General features: G+C 47.7%; 1 protein-coding gene and 1 long non-coding RNA gene across 10 annotated transcripts in view; one reads left to right on the forward strand and one right to left on the reverse strand.

Moving 5' to 3' along the window:
• The window catches only part of LOC121031543 (uncharacterized), a 222,481-nt gene that overhangs the window by 17,233 nt on the left and 182,388 nt on the right, over positions 1-22,860 (reverse strand). The gene's annotated exons all lie outside the window — the stretch shown is intronic.
• On the forward strand, positions 8,712-18,577 carry DHRS2 (dehydrogenase/reductase 2). Of its 2 annotated transcripts, XM_040476732.1 has the most exons (9): positions 8,712-9,256; positions 11,692-11,871; positions 12,040-12,217; positions 12,751-12,852; positions 15,739-15,809; positions 16,869-16,920; positions 17,430-17,564; positions 17,817-17,872; positions 18,119-18,577. In XM_040476732.1, the coding sequence occupies exons 2-9, from the start codon at positions 11,732-11,734 to the stop codon at positions 18,228-18,230; spliced, it is 846 nt and encodes a 281-aa protein (XP_040332666.1). In that variant the 5' UTR covers positions 8,712-9,256; positions 11,692-11,731; the 3' UTR covers positions 18,231-18,577. The 2 variants fall into 2 exon arrangements, with proteins under 2 accessions (XP_040332666.1, XP_040332667.1); XM_040476733.1 differs by lacking the exons at positions 15,739-15,809; positions 16,869-16,920 and having other exon boundaries at positions 8,714-9,256.

Consider the following 22,860-nt stretch of genomic DNA (forward strand, 5'->3'; position numbering starts at 1 on the left):
AGTCTACACTGACCCGTTAATCCTGGGCTGGAAAGCCAATGAGATCGGTAGCCCAAACACAACAAGAGGATTTGAAACCCAGAGGACTTACCAACGGCCTCATGGGGAGAAAGACTGAACTCAAAATGTTTCCTGGGGCACCACCCCTGTGTTTCTCATTGTCCTCAAATGCTGTCACAAGTTTGCATTAGATCTCAATGCTGCCGCCAATCTGTTAAAATACAAAATTCAGGGGTGCCTGGGTGGCTCAGTCGGTTGAGTGTCCGACTTAGGCTCAGGTCATGATCTCACGACTTGTGAGTTCTAGCCCCTCATCAGGCTCTGTGCTGGCAGCTCAGAGCCTAGAGCCTGCTTCGGATTCTGTCTCTCTCTCTCTCTCTCTCTCTCTCTCCCCCCCCCCCCCCCCCGCTCTCTCTTGCTCAAAAATAAACATTAAAAATAAATAAAATAAAATATAAAATTCAGCTGAGTGAATTTGAAGACCTTATTAGCTTTATTAGATGATTCACAAATGGACAGCATCCCATCTAGCACGTAGAGGGGGCTCTGAGGACAAGTACAAAATGGAAGGTTTTTATAGGAAGCAGGGGGGGGGGCAAGAATGTTGCTAGCAAAATAAAAGAATTGTTTCAGGCCTGATAGCCTCCCCATAGGGGGACCAGCAGGGGGTCTTATCATGCAGATTACCTCAATTTGGTAGGGGGCAGAGAAGGAGAGAGCCCACGAGGCAGATTCACTGATACTGATCAGAAAATCCCTGACTGATCTGTTAAGACTACATTTCTGGAAGAGGTTAAAACTCCAGTTAGGTCAGGTATTAAGCCCTGGTTTGGGGACTCGGCCCAAGTGATGCCATTTGGGACCTGAGGTTTTCTTTCTAACAGTTCCCTGAACTTCAGTGAAAAGTTATCAACCCCTGAGCAGAACCTCATGGCACTTTGAGTGTCCCTCACTTGTGGTGCTTATATTTTGCTACTTTGCTTCTTTGTTATTTGCATATGCATTTCCCAGGAGATTGTAAACATCTTTAGGGGAGACGGCAAATTTCAATGAATTTCTGGTTTGAACCTAGTAATTCTCCAGTTCCTATACTCTGGAAATGAGGGTTTGGAGTCCAGACCACTCTGGCTCAAAAGCAGGCTTGTTTTGCAGCATTCATTTGTGTATCCTAGGGAGATTAATTGGTGCTTTTTCTCTGCCAGGCTCTGTTAAAGCTGCTATAGACATGGCAGAGGACAATACAAATAAGGGCCCCACTCTCTTGACGGTCATAAAGCAGGAGGGTTAAAAGCACACACTTCACAGCCAGATTACTTGGGCTTGTATCCTAGCTTCACTGCTTACAAGCTGTGTAACCCCTGGGCAAGTTACTTTGCCTCTCTGTACCTGAGATTCATCCTCTGAAACATGAAAATGTTCATAGTGCAGCTATTCAGGATTACAGTGAGGATTAAGTGAAGGTACATGTGTAAAGAGCTTACAACAGTGCCTGGTGCAAAAATAATTGCTACATAAGCATTACTTATTATTATGAGTTTTGCAGAGCTTGTGTCCTAGTAGGGGAGGTAATAAAGAAGAAGAAATATTAGGCAGTGATGAGTGCTATGAAGAAAATAAAAGATTTGCAAGGATGTGGAGAAAAGGAATCCTCATGTGCTGTTGGTGGGAAAGAAAATTGGTGCAGCCACTGTGGAAAACCGTGTGAGGTTTCTTAAAAAATTAAAAACAGAAATACCATATGATCTAGTAATTCCACTACTGGGTATTTCCCCAAAGAAAACGAAAACACTAATTCAAAAAGATATATACACCCTTATTTTATGGCAGCATTATTTACAGTAGCCAAGATATGGAAGGAGCCCAAGTGTCCACCAACAGATGAATGGATAAAGATGTGGTATATATACACAATAGGATATTACTCAGCCATAAAAAGAATGAAATCTTGCCATTTGCAATGATGTGGCTGGAGCTAGAGACTATTAATACGAAGTGAAACAAGTCAGTCAGAAAAAGACAAATACCATATGATTTCACTTATGTGGAATTGAAGAAACCAAACAAATGAACAACCAAAGGAAAAAAAAAGAGACAAACAAAAAAACAGACTTAAATACAGAGGACAAACCGGTGAGTGCCAGAGGGAAGGTGGGTGGAGGGTGGAATAGGTGAAGGGGATTAAGAGAACACTCAATTATCACCAGGAACATTATACACCAGTAATGTATAGAATTATTGAGTATTACATTGTACACCTGAAACTAATATAACACTGGATGTTAATTATACCTTAAAAAAAAAAAAAAAGAAAAGAAAAGAAAAGGAAAGGAAAGGAAAGGAAAGGAAAGAAGAAAAGAAAGGAAAAGAAAAGTGGAGAGCCTGGGTGTCTCAGTTAAGTATCCGACTTCAGGTCATGATCTCATGGTTCGTGAGTTTGAACCCAACATCAGGTCTGTTATGACAGCTCAGAGCCTGGAGCCTGCTTCGGATTCTCTCTCTGCCCCTTCCCCTGCTCTCACTCTGTCTCTCTCTCTCTCTTAAAAATAAATAAACATTTAGAAAAACTAAAAAAAGAAAGAAAGAAAGAAAAGAGAATGGTAGGAGAAGTGCTTCTGAGGGTCTACCTTGTGCCGGATGATCAGGGAAAGTCTCTACAAGGAGGTGACATTTAGGGACCATGAAATGTAGGTGGTGAGAGTTTTCAGGAAATAGCAAATGCAGAAGCTATGAAGGCAGGCCTGAGCTGTCAGGTCTGGGGTAGAAAAAAAGCCTGTGGGCCAGAGCATGCTGACCAAGGGGAGAGCAGAAGAGATGGTCTCAGAGATACTTGGGAACCAGATTCTTCAGGGCTTTGCAAGATGGGAAAAAATTTAAGTTTTGGTTCTAAGTGCAGTGGGAAGACATTGGAGAGTTTTAAACAGAAGAGAGTTCTTTTCAAAAAGATAATTTTAGCTGCTCCTGCAATGGTAGTATGGATGATAGAGAACAGAGAGGATTTGACACATGTTTTGGGGGCGAAATCAACAGGAGTTGCTGATGTATTAAATGTGGGACTTAAGGTGAAGAGAAAACTCAAAGGCAATTCTCAAAGTTTTGATTGGAACACCTTCCTGGGATAGGAAGATGTGGAAAGACAGATTTTAGGGTGGATGGGAATCAAGAGTTCTACTTTAGCTGCATTCAGTTGGGCAAATCACTTAAGCTGTCTGTTATTTAGAGTATGAAAAGAATACTAATGTCCCCATAGAGAAGGGTATTGTGGTTAAAAGAACAGATACCTGGGGTGAAATCCTGAGCCTGCCATTTATTAGCTCTGTGGCCTTATGTAAGTTATTTTATCATTTGTAAAATAGGGATAATCAATAGATAGCACTTGCTTCAAATAATGGTTGTATAAGGATGAAAAGAATTAATGTTTACAAAGTGCTTAGAATAGTTTCTGACACATAGTAAAAGCAATACCAGTATTATGGAAATAAAAAAAACAAATAGGGCAGAATCGAGCCTTGTATTAGATAAGTGGCTTGCCTCCTCAAGATAATCATTAACTATATGGAAGGAAGGAAGGAAGGAAGGAGAGAAGGAAGGAATGAAGGGAAGGAGAGGGACAGATGGACCTGTTCCTCTGAAGCATGGTATATAAATTCAACCAGTTCAACATAATCTCTTGTAGAAATAGAAAAGGAGGGGAAAGTTCTCCAACTTATTTTATGAAGCTAGTATGATCCTGATACTAAAATCAGAAAAAGACAATATTAAAAAAAGGAAAAAGAAAACTACAGCCCAATATCCCTGAATATACACACAAAAACCCTTAACCAAATATTACCAAATAGAATTCAGCAATATATAAAAATTATTATACATCATAACCAACCAGGGATGCAAGGGTTCTTTCAATATTCAAAATAAAACCCATGTAATTTACTGTATTAACAGGCTAAGGAAGATTCTTCTATGTTTTCTTCTAAAAGTTTTATAGTTTTATGTTTTACCTTTAAATCTGTGCTCCATTTTCAGTGAACTTTTGTGTATATATGAGATTTTGGAGGAGGCTGACTTATTAGATGTACCTGGAGCTGGGAACCCAGGAGGGGTGGGGAGCACCAAGGGTGAGCAGAGTCCCAGGACATTCCATATATTACATTGTAAATTAAACACTTCACTGATTCCTAGAGAATAATTTATGACTCAGCAACAATTTGTTGAGTCAATACCTAGAATTAACAGGGAGATTATATCCTCAGGAAAAAGGAGGGTGGAGATAAAATCTCCTAAAGGTCTTTGGTATTTAGGACATGTCCTCAGTCATTTCCCTAGTGACCTGTAATCTCCAGGAGCCTGGCCTGTATTCAACTGGGAAAGGTCCTGGGGTAAATAGGCTTTGATAGACCTTCAGTTAGGGTAGAGTCTCCTAGAGGAGGAAGTTGGACCTTCTTGCCTGTGGGGGTTGGTAGGAACGGGTAGATGTGTGGGGAGCCTGTTCTCTGAGTAATTTCCCTTGTACAGGACCTGGGTGGTCAGGATCTGTGGAGAGTTCTTGTCAAGGGGCCTTACTCCTCTGCCCCTCAGGTGGCAGAGTGGACCTCTCAGATCTGAGAGACAGGGTGGGAAGGCTGGCGGGGGCATGGCTTCAGGAAGTTTCAGGCGGGTACAGGCTGGCAAATAGGATAAAACCTGAGTGAAAATGGAGACCCCCCAAATAGGCCTCAGGAAGTTTGGGGTAATGGCACCAGATTCTCTTGTCAGATCTTTTGTAAGGCAAGAGACTGCATCTTCCTGTCATTGCTACTCCCCTGCAGGGAGTTGGGGACTGGGCCTTCTCTGTGCTCCAGCATTAGGTGTCCCAAAGTATTGAGGCAGGCCACACAATGAAGGGGAAAGCAGGGGAAAGGGAATTGCCACCTGATCAATGCCTGGGATGCCTGCAAGCATGCTGCTTGGCACTTCGCAGATATTACCTGACGAACTCACTGCAGTAGTCCTAGATGACATCTTCACCTCCATTTGCAAGAAATCGATGTGCTAAGAGTGTGAACATGTTCATTTTATCAGCAGTGTGTTCTGTTTCCCTTTGCCAACATCACTGCGTCTGATTCTGCAAGCCTTGTCGGAGTGGGTCCAGCATAGCCTTTCTGACCATGCTTTCTATTGATGGTGACAATCCCAGGGAGTTCCTGATTTATCCACATCCACCATCCAAAGGGCACTGTTACCCTGGCCTTTCACTCTTACCCACGAATCAGAAAGACCTATGATAACCACTAATTACTTTGATTTAGAATGCTTTTCTTGATTAAAAAGATTTTCTTGTATTGTATACAAAGAGATATGTACAAAGATGCTTATTACAGAATTGCTTGTAGGAAAATAAGGGAATAAACAAAATGCCCATCAATAGGGGAATAGTTATATAAACTAGGGTAAGCAGCATTCTCAAACTTTTCTGTCTCAGGGTCCCTACATGTTCTTTTCTTTTTCTTTTTTTTTTTAAGTTTTATTTATGTATGTATGTATGTATGTATGTATGTATGTATGTATGTATGTATTTATTTGAGAAAGGGTGAGAGCAGGGGAGGGGGGCAGAGGGAGAGAGAGAGACAGAGAGAGAGAGAATCTTAAGCAAGCTCCAAGGTCAGCATTGAGCCCAACATGAGGTTTGATCCCATGATCTGGAGGTCATGACCTGAGCTGAAATCAAGTGAGAAGCTCAACCGACTGAGTCAGCCAGGCACCCCAGATCCCCTATGGTCTTAAAAATTATTGAGGACTCTGAAGAGCTTTTGTTTATGTGAGTTATATCTGTCAACATTTACTATAATAGAAATTAAAACTAAGAAATTTAAAAATATGTATTATTTATTAAAAACAATAAACCGGGGCGCCTGGGTGGCGCAGTCGGTTAAGCGTCCGACTTCACCCAGGTCACGATCTCGCGGTCCGTGAGTTCGAGCCCCGCGTCGGGCTCTGGGCTGATGGCTCAGAGCCTGGAGCCTGTTTCCGATTCTGTGTCTCCCTCTCTCTCTCTGCCCCTCCCCCATTCATGCTCTGTCTCTCTCTGTCCCAAAAATAAATAAACGTTGAAAAAAAAAATTAAAAAAAAAAAATAAAATAAAAACAATAAACCAAGGGGCACCTGGGTGGCTCAGTTGGTTAAGCGTCCGACTTTGGCTCAGGTCATGATCTCGCAGTTTGTGAGTTCAAGCCCTGTGTCAGGCTCTGTGCTGACAGCTTGCTCAGAGCCTGGAGGCTGCTCCGGATTCTGTCTGCCTTTCTCTCTGCCCCTCCCCTCCTCACACTCTGTCTCTGTCTCTCTCAAAAATAAATACACATTAAAATAATAATAATAATAATAAACCCATTGTATGGTCACATAAATAACATTTTCCAGCTTTACTGAGGTATAATTGACAAATAAAATTGTACGATATTTAAGGTGTGCAGCATGGTGATTTGATACATGTATACACTATGAGAGTTATGTATACATTATGAGAGGGCTTGTCCCATCGAGTTAATTAACACACCTATCACTTCACATAGTTTTCTTTTTTTGTGTGTGAGAATATTTAGGTTCTACTCTTTTAGTAGATTTCAATTATACAATACAGTGTTATCAGCTATAGTCATCATGTTGTATCTTAGATCCTCAAAACTTACTCATCTTATAACTGAAAGCGATACCTTTTTAGCAACTTCTCTCTATTTCCCCCATCCCAGCCGCTGGAAACCACTTTTTTACTCTCTGTTTCTTTGAGTTTGGCTTTTTTTTTAGGTTCCACATATAAGTGCTACCATTTAGCATTTGTCTTTCTGTCTGGCTTATTTCATTTCATGTTGTTGCAAATGACAATATTTCCTTCATTTTTAAGGCTGAAATATCATGTGTATTGCCCCATTCATCCACAGATAGACACTTAGGTTGTTTCCATCCCTTGACTATAGTGATCATATACTGCGATGAACACAGAAGTATAGGCATCTCTTCAAGATAATGGTTTTATTTCCTTTGGATATTTATCCAGATGTGGGAGTGCTGGATCATGTGGTACTTCTATTTTTAATTTCTTGAGGAACTTCCATGCTGTTTTCCATGGTGGCTGTATCAGTTAACATTCCTGCATAAACATTATTTTAAATGAAAAATGGCTATATTTTCTAAAATATGAAAATATGAAAATAAAATAAGAAAAATTAATGAGAAGAGTGGCATTGTTGTACATCGAAAAAATATCTTTGATGTCTGGTTTAATAGAAAACAGCTGGAATCTCATAGTTGCTTCTACATTTAATGTTACGATGTGTCTATTTTTAAAATTTTTAATGTTTTATTTTTTACTTTTTGAGAGACAGAGAGAGACAGAGTGTGAGCAGGGGAGGGGCAAAGAGAGGGAGTTACAGAATCCGAAGCAGGCTCCAGGCTCTGAGCTGTCAGCACAGAGCCCAACGTGGGGCTCAAACCCACAAACCATGAGATCATGACCTGAGCTAAAGTCGGGTGCTTAACCGACTGAGCCAGCCAGAGGCCCCTGTGTTTATTTTTTTAAATTACATCCAAGTTAGTTAGCATATAGTGCAATAATGATTTCAGGAGTAGATTCCAGTGATTCATTCCCTATGTATAACACCCAGTGCCCATCCCAGCAAGTGCCCTCCTTAATGCCCCTTGCCCATTTAGCCCATCCCCCCTACCCACAACCCCTCCAGCAACCCTCAGTTTGTTCTCTGTATTTAAGAGTGTCTTGGAGTGCCTGGGTGGCTCAGTTGGGTAAGCATCCGTCTTCGGCTCAGGTCATGATCTTACGGCTCGTGAGTTTAAGCCCCGTGTTGGGCTCTGTGCTGACAGCTCAGAGCCTGGAGCCTGCTTCATGTTCTATGTCTCCCTCTCTCTCTACCCCTCCCCTGCTCATGCTGTCTCTCTCTGTCTCTCAAAAATAAATAAACATTAAAAAAAAAAAAGTCTCTTATGTTTTGTCCCCTCCTTGTTTTTATATTATTTTTGCTTCCCTTCCCTTATATTCATCTATTTTGTTTCTTAAATTCCTCACGTGAGTGAAGTCGTATGATATTTGTCTTTTTCTGACGAATTTTGCTTAGCATAATACCCTCTAGTTCCAGCCACGTAGTTGCAAATGGCAAGATTTCATTCTTTTTGATTGCTGGGTAATACTCCATTGTATATATATACCACATCTTCTTTATCCATTCATCTGTCGATGGACAGTTGGGCTCTTTCCAAACTTTGACTATTGTTGATAGTGCTGCTATAAACATGGGGGTGCATGTGCCCCTTTAAAACAGCACACCTGTTTCCGATTCTGTGTCTCCCTCTCTCTCTGCCCCTCCCCCGTTCATGCTCTGTCTCTCTCTGTCCCAAAAATAAATAAATGTTGGAAAAAAAAAACAAAAAACAGCACACCTGTATCCCTTGGATAAATACCTAGTAGTGCAATTACTGGGTTATAGGGTAGTTCTATTTTTAACTTTTTGAGGAAACTCCATACTGTTTTCCAGAGTGGCTACACCAGTTTGCATTCCCAACCTACTTCTATTTTAGCATGTAGCACTCTGCACTACATTTGTTTAACTTCTCCATTAGACTGTAAGCTTCTCAAGGTGGACTGTTCCTTCATTATTTTGGTGTTCACAGTACTTAATGCAGTGCCTGGCAGGAAGTAGGTGCTCATTCAAATATTTGGGCCTAGGTGACAGCCTGGGGTGGTGGGTGGACACCTGAATACAAAATTACATCTAGAACTCTACAGCCATCTGTCCTGTATAGTGCCTGGGGCCTGATCCCCTGATCTGGCTTTGGGGCTGAGGCCTGCAGTCTCTTCTCTGTGCTTGTAGAAATATCTTCGTGGCTTTGTACCCAGTGCTGCCTCCCCAGCCAGCTAAGCCTGTAGGCCCCACAGGTTGGGGTCTGTCTGCTTCTATTGTGTGAGTGTCTGGGGACAGGTGGACTGATAGGACTGGCTTCCTGGTGAATGGCGTGAGGGGCATTCAAGTCCTGCATTTTCCCCCAAGCCACCCCCGAGGAGCTTCCTCGCCAGCTGTGGGGGAGGACTTTTCTCATCACCGCCTTTCATAATTCTAGGAAGGTAGATTCCAAGAACCCTTGAGTTTTTCAGATGGAGTAACAGTGCCTGAAACTCAGCCTCTTGTTTCCTCACATCTTCACACTCAGTCAGCTGCAGGCTCCACAGCAGAAGGGCTCCTGACCTGCACTCAGGAACGACGACGAGAGCATCGCCAGGTAAGACCAGAGCAGGGACAATGTGGCCCAATGTAAGGCTGGCTGGGCTGGGGTCCCTGTCACCACTACTGCCCACCTTCACCCTTTTTTTATTTTTTGTGCTGATGCTTCCTTCTCCCTGGCTCTGTCTGCAGCTGTCTTTATTTCTTCTTTGATTCTCATAATAAAGCTCTTGGGGGCTATCAGAGCCCTTAGGGCCACCCAACTCAGCACCTCATCTTACCCAGGTGCAGATGGAGCCAGAGTGGGGAACAGACTTGCCCAAATCATGCACCTTCTGTTGAAATCTCCCTCATCTCTTTCTTCCCTGATTGTCAGTGTTTCTAACTACTAGCTCTCCCCTAATCTTTTCTTTGCTTTTCCCTTTCCTTTTCTCTTTGGTGAGGGCCATCCATCTCCAAGATGGGACTAAGTTGAGGGTGTGTCCACTTGGCTTCCCCACCTCCACTTCTGGGCAACTGAACTGATCAGCATGGTAAGGGGCATCAGAGTGGGCAGTGCCAGGCTCAGAGACCACTCTAAGCTCCCAGGACCTGTGGTTGACTCTGGCCTAGCTGGCCCAACTGACTGCTCCAGAGGAAAGCAGAAGTGGGGATGAGGGCAGAGTGAGTGGGAGCCTGGACCCTTGGAAGCTGCTCAGTCTCAGGGAAAGAAGGACCTGGAATGGGAAGGGGAACCAAGACAGACAGATGGGGCCTGATCAGTTTCTCCATGCTCTACCTGCAATAGGCCACAGCTGCTTTTCCCTACAAGCAGGGAAGCTTTCCTGCAAACCATCTCGTGGCAAGTTTATAAAGGAGCAGGGCTTGGTAAGGACTGTTGTAGAACAGAGGGGACAGCCACGGACTTGCTGGTATGGGAACAGCATCTCAGATGTGCCATAACTCTGGTCTTCCAGCAGGGGGCGGCCTGTCCTGACAAAATTCGAGTCCCTCTTTTTCCTGCTGCCCTCCCAGCCAAGGAGACCAATTCCCTTGACACTTGGTGGGGTTAATCTGTGCTCACAGCTGGGGGTAGAGAAGGCCCCCAGGGGTCATAACAGTGTTTAGAATCTGGTGTCCTGTTTAGGAAAAGTAGAATAATCAGAAGCTGAAACCCCTCATCCTCTGGAATGGAAAGGCTATAGGTATGACCTTGCAGAAAAGAGAGCATGTGAGAGAGAAGAGAATGACAGCAGCCAGGACAAAAAGGAGAGGAGGTCAAGGACCTGCAAAGGGTGTCTTTGGAAATACGGTATCGGAAGAGACATAAATTTGAAACCAAGGCTGTCTCTCTTAAAGCAGAGCATTTGGTTACCTTCATTATGGCACTGATACAGACTGATATTTAATCTGAAATTTCTCCCTAATTCCTGAGCAGCACCCATTCATTTGTTATTATAGATAAGGACCCCTAACTGGAGGGAACTGGGTTATGTAAAGGTTGGTTGCTAAGAAACAAGGGAGATGCAGTAGGTATGGCAGGGGTTGCTTAGTAACAAGGAGTCCCTTGGTGTTAGAGTGGCCAAGGCAGGTCTGGAACAGATGAGGGTCTGCAGACGGTCAGCCCACACCAGAATCTCCTGAAAGTGCGTGTCTGATGGCCCCTGCAGTCCAAGCTGCCAGAAACTGCATCTCTTCAGCTTCCTGGCACTATCTTACATGAAAAGTACATCCCGAGTCGCTGTGTATCCTCAGTGACCCTTTTCTCTAACCATTCCTTCCCTCCCGCCTCCGCAGGAAACAGATCACACTCCTAGATTCGGGACCCCACAAGGCTCCTGGGCAGGCAAATGGGAATCTCACACTGGGGGGAGGCAGGAGCCTCTGGGCTCACATTGATGTGGAGCTGGGAAATTTGGGGTCTTGGCGAAAGAGGATCCCCTACACAAGCATCTCTCCTGTATTTCCAGTTCATAGACAGTGTCTGCATATGTGAGTCTCCCACGCCAGGTCCTCACCCTGCCTTCACACTTGTGCAGACCTACCCCTACCCACACTTGCGAAAGCCTACCCCTTTCCTTCCTGAGGGTGTCCTGAGGGCATGGGTCTGCACCCTGCAGCCTGGTGTGGGGCTGCCTTGTCTGTCTCAGGCTCCTCACATGCAATTAGCTTCACTTCAGCACAGCCTGGTGAGGACGTTATGCAGGCGCTCAGAACCTTGGTCTACTTTCTCTGGCATGTTGCAAGTGCTCAGTGCTTGGTCGTGGAATGAATGGGAAGATAACCCTGTCTGCTGAATGGTGGGTCTCACACTCTAATTTGCCTGTTTTATAAATAGAGAATTTTCACAGAGTTTGCCTGACCTGAGGCTCACGTGTTTGAAATTCACCCTGACTAGCTCGACTCTCTCTGGCTCTCTGCTGCTGGCCTTGTCTGTCTGAAGGAGCTGGAGGTAGATTGCCATCACGCTCACTAATGGCATCAGTGATAGTTGAAGTTGATTCTCTCCTCCAGGGCCAAGTTCATCAGGAAGCAGAGACAGGAACTGGCCTCCATGCTCCCAACAGTGGCCTGCATCCACAGAGGCTTGTTCCGTTCCTGTGCTGGACTCTCTGTGTGCATGATCAGCAGGGGGATAGGCCAAAAGGGCATCCTGGCCAATCGGGTGGCCGTGGTCACGGGGTCCACTGATGGGTAAGTGCCCTGACTGCCCTATGGGTCTTGACCCCTCACAAGGATTTTCGCTTCCACAGAGAGACCTCAGGGTTGTAGATTAGGACACAGCCTTATTGGTTTCTGTGGGTCGAGGGACCACGGTGGCAAGAGGCTGAGGCTGTCTTGTTCCCTCCATTTCTGCCACAGGATCGGCTTTGCCATTGCCAGGCGCCTGGCCCGGGACGGGGCCCATGTGGTGGTCAGCAGCCGGAAGCAGCAGAACGTAGACCGGGCAGTGGCGGCGCTGCAGGGGGAGGGGCTGAGTGTGGTGGGCACCGTGTGCCACGTGGGGAAGGCCGAGGACCGGGAGCGACTGGTGGCCACGGTGAGGGGCCACAGGGGTGGAAGGACATAGGGAGGAGAGTGCACAGAGCCTTTCCCACTTTGCTCAGCCCTGGGTGGGGCAGACACCCGGATCGGGGTTGGGAGGCCCTGCAACAGTCTTGAAACCAGGATTGTTCATGGTCTAAGCGGGTAGACCTCATTGTTCACGCTGGCTTTCTGGAAAGTGACTCGTTCGTGAAAGGACCCTCACCCCCACCCCCACCTGGAGAACTGTGGTTGAGGAGGAATCTAAAGGGATTCCCCATCCCGGGTATATAGACGGATTCCTGGAGAAGACAGACCTTCCTCTCCTGAGGCCCTCAGCTCTGCAGAGCCCGTCCTTGGGCCTACCTAGGGCATTGCCTTCACCAGTGTTTGGTTCTCACACTGGCTTTGTGACCATTCCTGGTTGAGACAGTATCTAATTAGCAAGTGTTGTCTCAATGCCCTGTGCACCTGGCAGCAGTGCCGGGCGGGTGAGGCCTCCTCGGGCCAGCTCCACACTTATGCCCTTCATGTCACTCTTTCCCCCAGGTTGTGGAGCACTGTGGGGGTCTCGACTTCCTGGTGTGCAGTGCAGGTGTCAACCCGCTGGTGGGAAGCACCCTGGGGGCCAGTGAGCAGGTGTGGGACAAGGTGAGAGGCCGCTGGGGGGAGCTGGCAGAGGGTCTGAAGCGCTCCCCGGTTGAGCCCCCCCTCCCAAAGTTACTGTAAAAACAGGCACTGACCACTTGTCCCCTGGAGTGTGCTGCGGTGCTCCTTTCCAATTTGTGTGTTTTTAAAGTGGCTTCCTACATTCTTTCTGCCATCTTTTCTCTTCCCATCCTTTTTGCATTTATTCATTTAGCAAATATTTACTGAGGGTTTGCTATGTGCCAGGCACGGTTCCAGGCTCTAGCTTTACAGCTGTGGGGGTAGGTCTCTGCTTTTGGTAAGAGTCAAGAATAGTAAGGTCTCTGCTCTTTGTCAACAGCAGATATATTTTCCTTTTTTTTTTTTTTGGTGATTTTGCTCCTTTTTGGTGACCTGTACCTGCCGCTGAGATTCTTTCTTCACCCTTCCTAGATGAGGCTTCCTTACTGTCCCTCAGATGAACCTGCTACACCTGTCAGGCCTGGGCCTGGCCACTGGCTTCCTATGAGCTCAGACATTCCAACCCACCTCGTCCACCTAATGATCCTGCCACCTGAGCCACAGGGTCCAGAAGAGGCCTTGCAAAATGTCTTGAGGTCCATTTTGGGCCTTGTTATCCTATGACTTCTGTTCCATTCACTCCTGTCTTTGGTTCCTGAGTCTGTCAGACAAGACGGACTGCAATGAAATCACCGTGTTACCACCCCCCTCCCTACCAAGCACTGGCCAGAGCATTCCCTTCTGCCTTATCCAGCAATCCGCGCTCTGTAGACATCGTTCTCGAGCCACCTCTCCTGTGCATCTGCCCTTGGCGGCTTGCCCTTTCCTCCGTCCTCAGAGATGGCCTGAAATCTGAGCTCCCTGCAGCCGCTGCTAGCAGCCTCCCCAGGCTCCTCAGATTCCTGATGCTGCCGAACGACCATTTGTGATTAGGTGGCTGGGACTGCATGGCTGACCATCTCCTAACCCCCCTGAGTCATACTTCCTTATAGTGTCTTAGGTCATGGGATCATGACTCTCTTTTTCTCAGAACCCGTTTCAAATCTTCTCTCCTGAAGCCGAGCGCACTTGCCCACGGCCCAGCCTTACTTTCTCTGCCGCTACCTGTTTTCCAAGGTCTTGCTAGTCCACAAGCCGTCTGCCCCACTGGGCAGGAGTCATCTCCAGTCACATCGGCCACCACCTCAGAGGTGAAATGGTTACAAAACGAGTGTGACATTGACCTGCTGCTCTATCTGCATGCGGTTTTCAGCAGGTGTCCTGGGAGTTCCTTCTTGTTCACCTTATCCCTGGGCCGGTTTGAGCGCCTCCCCAGGCAGACCCCCGTTTTCTCCAGCTGGTTGGGAAATCTCTCATCTCCCATTCCACCGCCTCTCCTCCACCCTTCTCCTGCCTGAGGACTCTCCAGCACCCATTCTTCTCAGGCCCACAGTCTATACTCAGGACTTCGTGGCACTCAGAGATACTCTACCCGATTTTCTAAGAGGGCAGTCCTCTTCAGCCCGGGAGGGGCTGTAACTTTTCCTTGGCTCATGTTTGGTTGCCAAGTCTAGGAGTGGCCTTGTCTGAGCCCATCACCCAGCCCGACATACATGGAGCTTAGGGCAGACATCGGTGGGGTGGCAGGGGTCTGTTTCGAACAGAGAATGACCAGGAATACCCTTAGTCTAACCCTCAATTCCTTCTTATTGGGGATCTCATGCTGGTCCCCCCTTTAGACATCTGAGCCACTTCTTACAGTCTTGGGGGTCATCCCCAACACTGGCAACTTGTCATCACACTGGCCTCAGCAGCTCTCCATTGAAGCATTTCCCCTGCCCACATCCAGTGGGGTGGTTGGGTGTGGGATGAAAACGTGGGAAGGCATTGCAGATGTGCAGCCTCACTCCCTAGAGACATAGATGCACTGACCTCACTCGAGGTGGTGCCCCACAGGAGGGATCCTGCTCCCATGTTAGTCCCAACTGGTACTCTGGCCTAGCCCCCAGCCCAGTTTCTGCATCTTTCCCTGTCGGCTCCTCTCATACTTTTCCTCTGTCCCCAGTGCCACCAGACAGAGTTCCCAGACAGAGGGTCAGGGACCCTTAAGTCTGAGCCCAGATCCAGGTTTTAGCTGCAGGCAGTCCCAGCGTGGGCACCCACCTCCCAGAATGGCAATTCTCTGTTGTGTCTCCCTCTTTTTGGTGGCCGTAGGAAAGCTTGGAGCCAAGTTTGCAATAAACTGGCATGCATGTAGGCCCTCACAGCTTGCATTTTTGTGAACGAATAATAGACTAATGTTCAGTCCTTACCACATGCTGTGAACTGTGGGCACCAACCTTACTCTTGCTTTTTCTTATTTTTCTACACTTATTTTTTACTGTTCTCCATTTCTTCACACATAATACCTATTTGATTTGTTTTATGCTGTTGCATTGTGAGTACGCCTTTAATTCTATTGGGACAAGACAAGGACATAAACAAGTAAAAACACAGACAAAGACAACTCTTCCAGAAATCTCCTTTGCTCCCAGCACCTACATTCCCTCCATCTGTTCTACTTTCAGTCTTTTTCCAGTGGCCTCTGCTTATAGCTTCTGTCTGCACAACCAGAACATAGTCCAGTTTCTTTAAAAGGCCTGAACATTGCCTTCCTTCACCCCAATCCTGAACAATTCACATTTTCAGGGCTCTGTTCACAGGCCTGTCACTTAGCCTGCCTGCCTGTTAAACCATTAGCAAGTGGGAAGCACCTCTTGTCCTGATCAGAAGGGGAACTGATCTCAGATCTGCACATATCTGGGTTTACCGCACAAATTCTAGGACCCCATGTGTCTTATGAGAACAGGTCCTGGGCTGAGGGCTGACTATGTGTCTCTGCCCTCCACCATGCCTCTGCTCTGACTTCAGATCCTGGAAGTGAATGTGAAGGCCCCGGCCCTGATGCTGAGCCAGCTGCTGCCCCACATGGAGAAGAGGGGGTAGGTTGCAGGGTGGGGGTGGGGACTGGTGGGGAGCCAGGGCATGAATTGAGTCTAGAGAACATGGGGCCATAGCTGGGAGGGGAGGACAAAAGAGGTGTCCCTGAGGCCTCCACATCCCCCTCCCTCTGTTCTGCCTCACCTTTTGTACAGCTATGGCTTCTAATTCTAGTGGCCGTATGATGAGGGTGATGTCCAGGGGCTCAGGCATGCTCTCGTTGGCCTTGACATCACCAAGTTTGGGAAAGGGCTGTGCTTTTAGCTCCTTAGCCTTGGGCAGGTCATTTTCACCCTCACCTACTCTGATTCTCTCGCAGCTGGACAATGCCTTTTCACCAGCTTACAGTCTGGGACAGGGTCTGCCCCTTTGCTCCCGGCAGGGAGAGGTCCATCCCATGCCCCTCCTCACTCCCTGCTTCTCAGCCTCCAGGGAGCCTGCTGTTCTAGGCAGGACCTGTTCTAGGTCTTGCATATCTGACTGCACTCCACACATAGTCTCAGGGGTCTGAGGTTAGGGACTTGGGCCACCACCTCCCTCAGCATGTAGCTACTCCTCCAGTATGTCCTCCATGCAGACATACCCTTCAGGAACTGGCCTGGGGACTGTCTTGGATAGAAGGAAAAACTCCTGACTCATTTCTTGTCTCTTCTCGCCCCATCTACTTGTCAGAGGCCGCCCATTGATAGGCATTCACTGTCACCAAGGCCACTCTGCCCCCTTTCCCAAGCACCTGGCTGTCTGTTCTTCACTACCCCAGGGATAGGCAGAAGAGTGTAATGGTTCAAAGTAGAGACATTGGGTCAGAGAGAGATAGGGTTGGAGTCCCAGCTCTGCCACTTATTGGCTCTGTTGCTAAGCCCTGCTGAGCCTGTTTGCTCAGCTGGGAAATGGGGATAATAACAGGAACTGTATGGCTGTTGTGAGGACCGCATTATTCAATGACTATAATCATTTAAATGTTATAATTATAATTTTTTATCTTTTAAAAATAATAGTGGCACCTAAGTCCGTGGTAAGTTATTGGTTTCCTGTCTCCCCTGTGTCTGTCTGTCTCTCAGGAGGGGGGCGGTCATCCTGGTCTCCTCCGTTTCAGCATATGTACCACATGTGGTGAGTTGTTGCTTATGTGCTCCTGGTAGGATTAGGGGAAGGGGTCCCCACAACACCACAGGGACAACGTTTGGGATAGACCCACACTTTACTCCTGCTGCCCTAGGCTGAGCTGATGCCCATGTGGCTGCTGGGTCCCTCAGATCCAACTTCTGTTCTCAGACCAGGCTGGGGAGAGTGTGTCTGAGTTCTGTGCTTGGGCCAGGGTGGGATCATCTGTAGGAGAGAAATCCAACTGATGTGTTCCTCTGCTTCCCTATATCCTTAAAAAAAAAAATTTTTTTTTAAAGTTTATTTATTCATTTTGAGAGAGACAGTGTGGGAGGGAAGAGAGAGAGAATCCCAAGCAGGTTCTGCACTGTCAGCACAGGCCCTGATGTGGGGCTCAAACCCATGAACCATGAGATCATGACCTGAGCCGAAGCCAAGAGTCGGACACTTAACCGACTGAGCCGCCCAGGTGCCCCTGCTTCCCAATATCCTAATCACTGTCTTGATTCCCTTCTCAGGAGCTGGGTCCCTACAACATCAGTAAGACGGCCCTGCTGGGCCTCACCAGGACACTGTCATTGGAGCTGGCCCCCAAGGGCATCCGGGTGAACTGCCTGGTTCCAGGAATAATCAAGACTGACTTCAGCAAAGTGGTGAGGACTGGGGCATGTCCTCCATTTCTCAGCCTGGCTTGGCGAAACCTCCCCAATGACTAAGTGATGAAGGAGTGACTGGAGCTTCAGATCAGCATCCTTAACAGCTGAGGTCCTTGCTGTCCTCTGAATTCAGCCATGACTCAGTCCCTCTCCCCTGAGAAAGGCAAATCTGCTATGGGATCACCTTGGTCCCTGCTCATCTCCTTGTTTTAGCTAGCACTGACTCTTTCATGTTTTCTCTTTGCCCAGGCATACAAGAATGAGGTTTTCTGGAACAACTTCAAGGAAGATCACAAAGTTCAGAGGCAAGTTGGGTTTGGGACCTCGGTAATCTGGATACAGTTGGGGAAGAGGGGCTGGTCTATCTCACTAGCTGACCCCTCCCTGGGCACTGGTCATTCCTTTAGCTGAAGTCTGGTTTCTGCAGAGCCCTGGAGGATGCAAGTAGCCCTGCCAGGTCCACCCTGTCCCCTCTTGGAGTCCACTCCCACCAGAACAGCAAAACCAGAGTCTGAGATCATTGACATGTGTTCTGTCCTCCTTCTGTCCAGGATTGGGCAGCCTGAGGACTGCGCAGGACTTGTGTCCTTCCTGTGCTCTCCAGACGCCAGCTACATCACCGGCGAAAACATCGCGGTGGCCGGCTTCTCCTCTCGTCTCTGATGGAGCTAAGGGGGTCTGGGCCTAGGAGCCTGGGGCTCATGAAGGTCTGAAGCTCTGCCAGACAATAAAGCTGGGGGCTTGTTTGTGCCAGGCTCGAGGAAGGACCCCCAGTATTCTCATCTGCGTGACTGTTGTTGATTTAGCTGCTGTGATTCGACCAACATGTGGGTTCTTAGTGTGGGGCTGTGGAGCTGACTGAGTTCATGGGGCTGGCACTTCGGAGGAACCGTAAGGGAAAGGAACAGAGACTCCTCTGGCAGCAGGCCCCTGATGTATGCTGGCTTCTTCTCTCTGCCTCTTGTGCTTTAAACATTTTTTTCCCCAAATAAACTCAAATTTATCCTCGAGCCTGGAAACTCCTGGTAAGGGCAGAGCCAAGGGGAATGAGGCTGAGTACAGGCCTCTCCTGTCTCCTGACTTCTGCCTGAGCGCGTTCACAGACCCATGGTGGTGGTCAGTGAGTGTTCACAGCAGGCTCTACTCCATTCTCTGAGCAGGCTGGTGGGAGTAGCGGCAGTGGCAGGAGGGAGTGGGAGAATTCTGGAACTCCCGTCGGGATTCTCCAGGCTAGCGGTTCTTAATGTTTTCTGGGCCATACAGGCCTTTGAGACCCAAAGAAAGAGGTCTCACCAAATCTTGCATACGATTCCAGGTTGGGAACTTCTAATTCAGACAAAAGAGAGAAGTCAGTGTGAAGTTCTTCTTAAGGTTGTCTCCTCTTGGCAAAGGTTCTTTTTATTGTCCTGAGTCATGTTCATGGGCACCATCCTACTTTGTGTACATGTCCAAGGCTCAGCGGAGTTGGGGAGGAACAGTGGCACTGAGAACGCCTCTCTTCCTCTCTTGCCATCCATAAGGGGTGCCTAAGCGAGGGCCTGAGACAAGGCTTCCACCCTGCCCACCAGCCTTCACCTCACCGAAGCCCCTCACCACCGCCCCCTCTCTGGACCTCTTGGGCATGGGTCTTTGTCTTGAGACTGATTCTATTAAAAGCTTTATTTATCCCTACCTTGTACATTGGACCACACAACCTGGAGAACATAAATATAAAAAAGACCCAACCTCCCTCAAGTTCCTTCATTGTGGTAGGAAAACAGGGGTTTAAAATAAGGCAGAATGTATTCATTCATTCATTCATTCATTCAATGAATTTAGTGCCAAAGCACCACTCCCTACCAGGCACCGTTCTAGGAACTCAGGGGGTGACTGTGAACAAAACAAGGATCATTTCCCTACAGAGCTTACACTCTCGTGGCGGAGGGGTACAATAAGCAACAAACATGTTAAAAAATAAATTATATAGTGTCTTAGTAGGTACAGAAGAAAAAGACTAAGAGTAGGGTAGGGGTACAATTCTGTAGCCAATTCTTTTTTTCTTTTTTAATCTGTGTAAATTTTTGTGCTTTTCGTTATTTTTTTTAGTTTGTTTATTTATTTTTTGAGAGAGACAGAGAAAGTGTAAGTTTGGGAGGGGGAGAGAGAGGAAGAGAGAGACTCCCAAGCAGGTTCTGAGCTGCCAGTGCAGAGCCCAACTTGGGGCTCAAATTCATGAAACTGTGAGATAATGACCTGAGCTGAAACCAAGAGTCGGACGCCTAACCAATCGAGCCACCCAGGTGCCCTTGTACCTAATTCTTTTTTTTTTTTAATGTTTATTTATTTTTTTTGAGAGAGAGAGAGAGAGAGACAGACAGACAGACAGCATGAGTTGGAGAGGAGCAGAGAGAGAGGGAGACACAGAATCTGAAGCACGTTCCAGGCTCTGAGCTGTCAGCACGGAGCCCGACATGGGGCTTGAACTCATGAACTGCGAGATTGTGACCTGAGCCTAAGTCAGCCACTTAACTGACTGAGCCACCCAAGCACCCCCCCTTGTACCTAATTCTAATGTGTGGGCTCTTCTCCCATACCAAGCAGTTCTCTAACACCAGCTGCATGTCTCACAATTCAACTTAATTCTGACACCATCTACCTGGAGATAGGATGAGATCCCATAGGTCAAGGGTTCAGTTCTACAAGACCAGCCCTCACCCCACTAGCCAATCACAAGTCCCTGTTGTCACCTGTGCTCTGACTATAGCTTGGAGATTCCAACAGCCTCCTCCTTGGGTTTGATTAGTTTGCTGGAGTGGCCCACAGGACTCGGAGGAACATTTTTCTTGCTAGATTACCAGTTTATTATAAAAGCTTATCGCTCAGAAACAGCCGGATGGGGGAGTTCCATCCGGCATGGTATGGGGAAAGGTATGGAGCTTCCATGTCTGTTGCCACTCTCCCCAACCCAAAAGCTCTCTGAACCCTGCCCTTTAGGGTTTTATGGAGGCTTCATTAGGCACACTTGGCAACTGATTCAACCTCCAGCCCCTCTCCCCTCCACAGAGGTCAGGGGAGTGGGACTGAAAGTTTCAACCCTCCAATCATATGGTTGGTTTCCCTGGCAACCAGCCCATCCTTAGGTGTTTTCCAAAAGTTACCTCATTAACATAAACTGAGGTATAGTTGCGAGGAGGTTGTTATGAATATTGAGACACCTTTATTACTCTCATCACTTACGAAATTCCAAGGGTTTTAGGAATTCTGTTGCAGAAATGGGGACAGTGAGGTCTCCCTAGGGTTGGCACTTGTCCAGGCCACAGGTGCAGGGCTAAGGTGCCACCAGAAGTGTCCTGAATGAGGCGTCTGAGGTGGGGAATCAGAATACAACAGTACAGCAAGAGCATAAAGCTCAGGCTGAAGGCCTTGGTTGGGAAGGTGGGGGGTTTGGGCATCAAGGTGTAGTGGGAAGATGCAGACAGGCAGAGCAGGACAGGATTCTACAGGTGAGAAAGCCAGGCCCCAGAGGGGAGACTCTGGAGGTTCCCACAGCTCTAGAATAGCCACGGCAGAGGGCGGAAGCTTGTTATGGGTCCTCCAGCCCCATGACCCCCTCTACACTCTGTGGGGGCAGAGTTAGAGAAAGACAGGGAAGTGGCCAGGCAAGCAGGGACAGTGCTCTTTAGGCTGGCAGGGAGGACACCCACAGTGGTGCAGAGGATGACAGGGACCCCCAAGGGGAGAGAGCAGCCTGAGGGTGGGGCAGGGGCTGCCGAGCCCTCTCCCTCCCAGGATGAAAGCAGTGGAAGAAGGTGAGGGTATGTTACTGGGAAGGAAGGCCCTAGTTCTGGACCCAGTGCTGGAGGCAGGGCATTGAGGCCGAGGGAGAAGAGAACTTTGCAATGGAGCAGTGCTCAGAGAGGGGATTTGGTGTCCCAGTGATACATGTTGTGTGTTTGTTATAGCGAGTGTGTGTCCCTGGTAGAGTGCGACTGACCTCAGCAAGGAGAAGGGGCTGGGAGAGAGAGCAGGTGAACATGTTGGGGAGTGAAAAGATGGTTGGCACTCAGTTTATGGCTCTTGCCCTTCTTCTGTTGAGAAGTGTCTGGAAAAGCCCACTCTGGGCCCACGTTGCCCAGGGCATGCCAGGAATGGGAGGGTGCAAGGATGGAGAGAAGGAGAGGCCCGTTGCTCTGCTCCCATGCTATTCTTGCCTTACAGCCACACAAGTGGATGGGGGCTATGGACTGGGTTGAGTAAGGACCAGGGCCAGACTGAGTCTCCCCCTCCTGTCTCCTCAGGCTGTTTCCAGCCAGGAGACAGCAGGTCACAGACACCCGAACATAAGTTCTTCCTTGGGATAAATAACCTCAGTATTTTACTGGGTTCTCAACAGCCCTTGGGTGGCACTGAGATGCTTTCACCTGGGCTAATAAGTGAAAAACAAAACAACAGCAGCCAAGCTTGGCTCATCAGAGGGTTTCTGCTGGCTTGGAGTACTTGTGTGCTTGAGGGATGGGGAAGGAGGGAGAGGAGGAAATGGAGCCGGGTGAGTGGGGACTTGTAATATCTGACTCTCCACCTGGGAGCATTTTGTCTGTATTTATACATTTCAAGTTAACCCCTTCATCTCTGATTCTTAAGGAAAGATCTGGAGGAAAAAAGTATCAGGGTACTGGGGAATTCTAGGGTATCCAGGGATGGCCATACGTAAGGATTATGATAAACTGAGTGATGGCAATCCAGTCTGAGGATTCTGTGTCTTATGACTCTCGAGGGTACCCAACCTTGATTGGATGCTGTGGCCCCAGGGGAATAAAAAGCTGCAGTCCCTGGCCTGGTTTTTTCTTATTTATTTTCCAGACTACACTGTAGTGGGTCTCTTGTCCCACCACACTGTATATCACTCACTCCTGCAATGAACATCCAGGCTGTGTCTGTCCAGGCCTCACCTGTGGGCTGGGCTCACAGGTGGGAGGGCAGTTTGAAGGGCAATGCCAGGGCAGAGGGTCCTGGTGCTGCATTGGAAAAGAAGGGGTGGTTCCAGAGTGGCCCGAAGCAGTGGAGCTAAGCGGAGGTTTTGTGGAGGCTGGGTTTTGTGGTGTGAGGTGAGGACAAAAAATGGGTGAATGCCCAAGGCTATGCTTGTTCACCGCTGACTCCATCAGTGAAGGTCTTGCATTAGATTTTACCAAGGAGATGAACTCTTACCATCTAAAGCAAAAAGTCCCCTTGGCCAATTAAACAATGGGGTAAACATTACCAGAATAAACGAAAGATTGAGAGTAGGATGGAAATGGAGGAAAAGAGCAATCAG

Source organism: Herpailurus yagouaroundi, unplaced genomic scaffold, assembly GCF_014898765.1.
Source record: "Herpailurus yagouaroundi ecotype Mexico unplaced genomic scaffold, PumYag 141, whole genome shotgun sequence".
NCBI lineage: Eukaryota > Metazoa > Chordata > Mammalia > Carnivora > Felidae > Herpailurus > Herpailurus yagouaroundi.

Excerpts from the sequence above, each read along its gene's own strand:
- DHRS2 (XM_040476732.1), top strand. The coding sequence starts at position 11,732 with ATGCTCCCAACAGTGGCCTGCATCCACAGAGGCTTGTTCCGTTCCTGT. Across the intron at positions 12,853-15,738 it reads GTGAGCAGGTGTGGGACAAG|ATCCTGGAAGTGAATGTGAA; the intron begins GTGAGAGGCCGC and ends CTCTGACTTCAG. Across the intron at positions 17,565-17,816 it reads AGACTGACTTCAGCAAAGTG|GCATACAAGAATGAGGTTTT; the intron begins GTGAGGACTGGG and ends CTCTTTGCCCAG.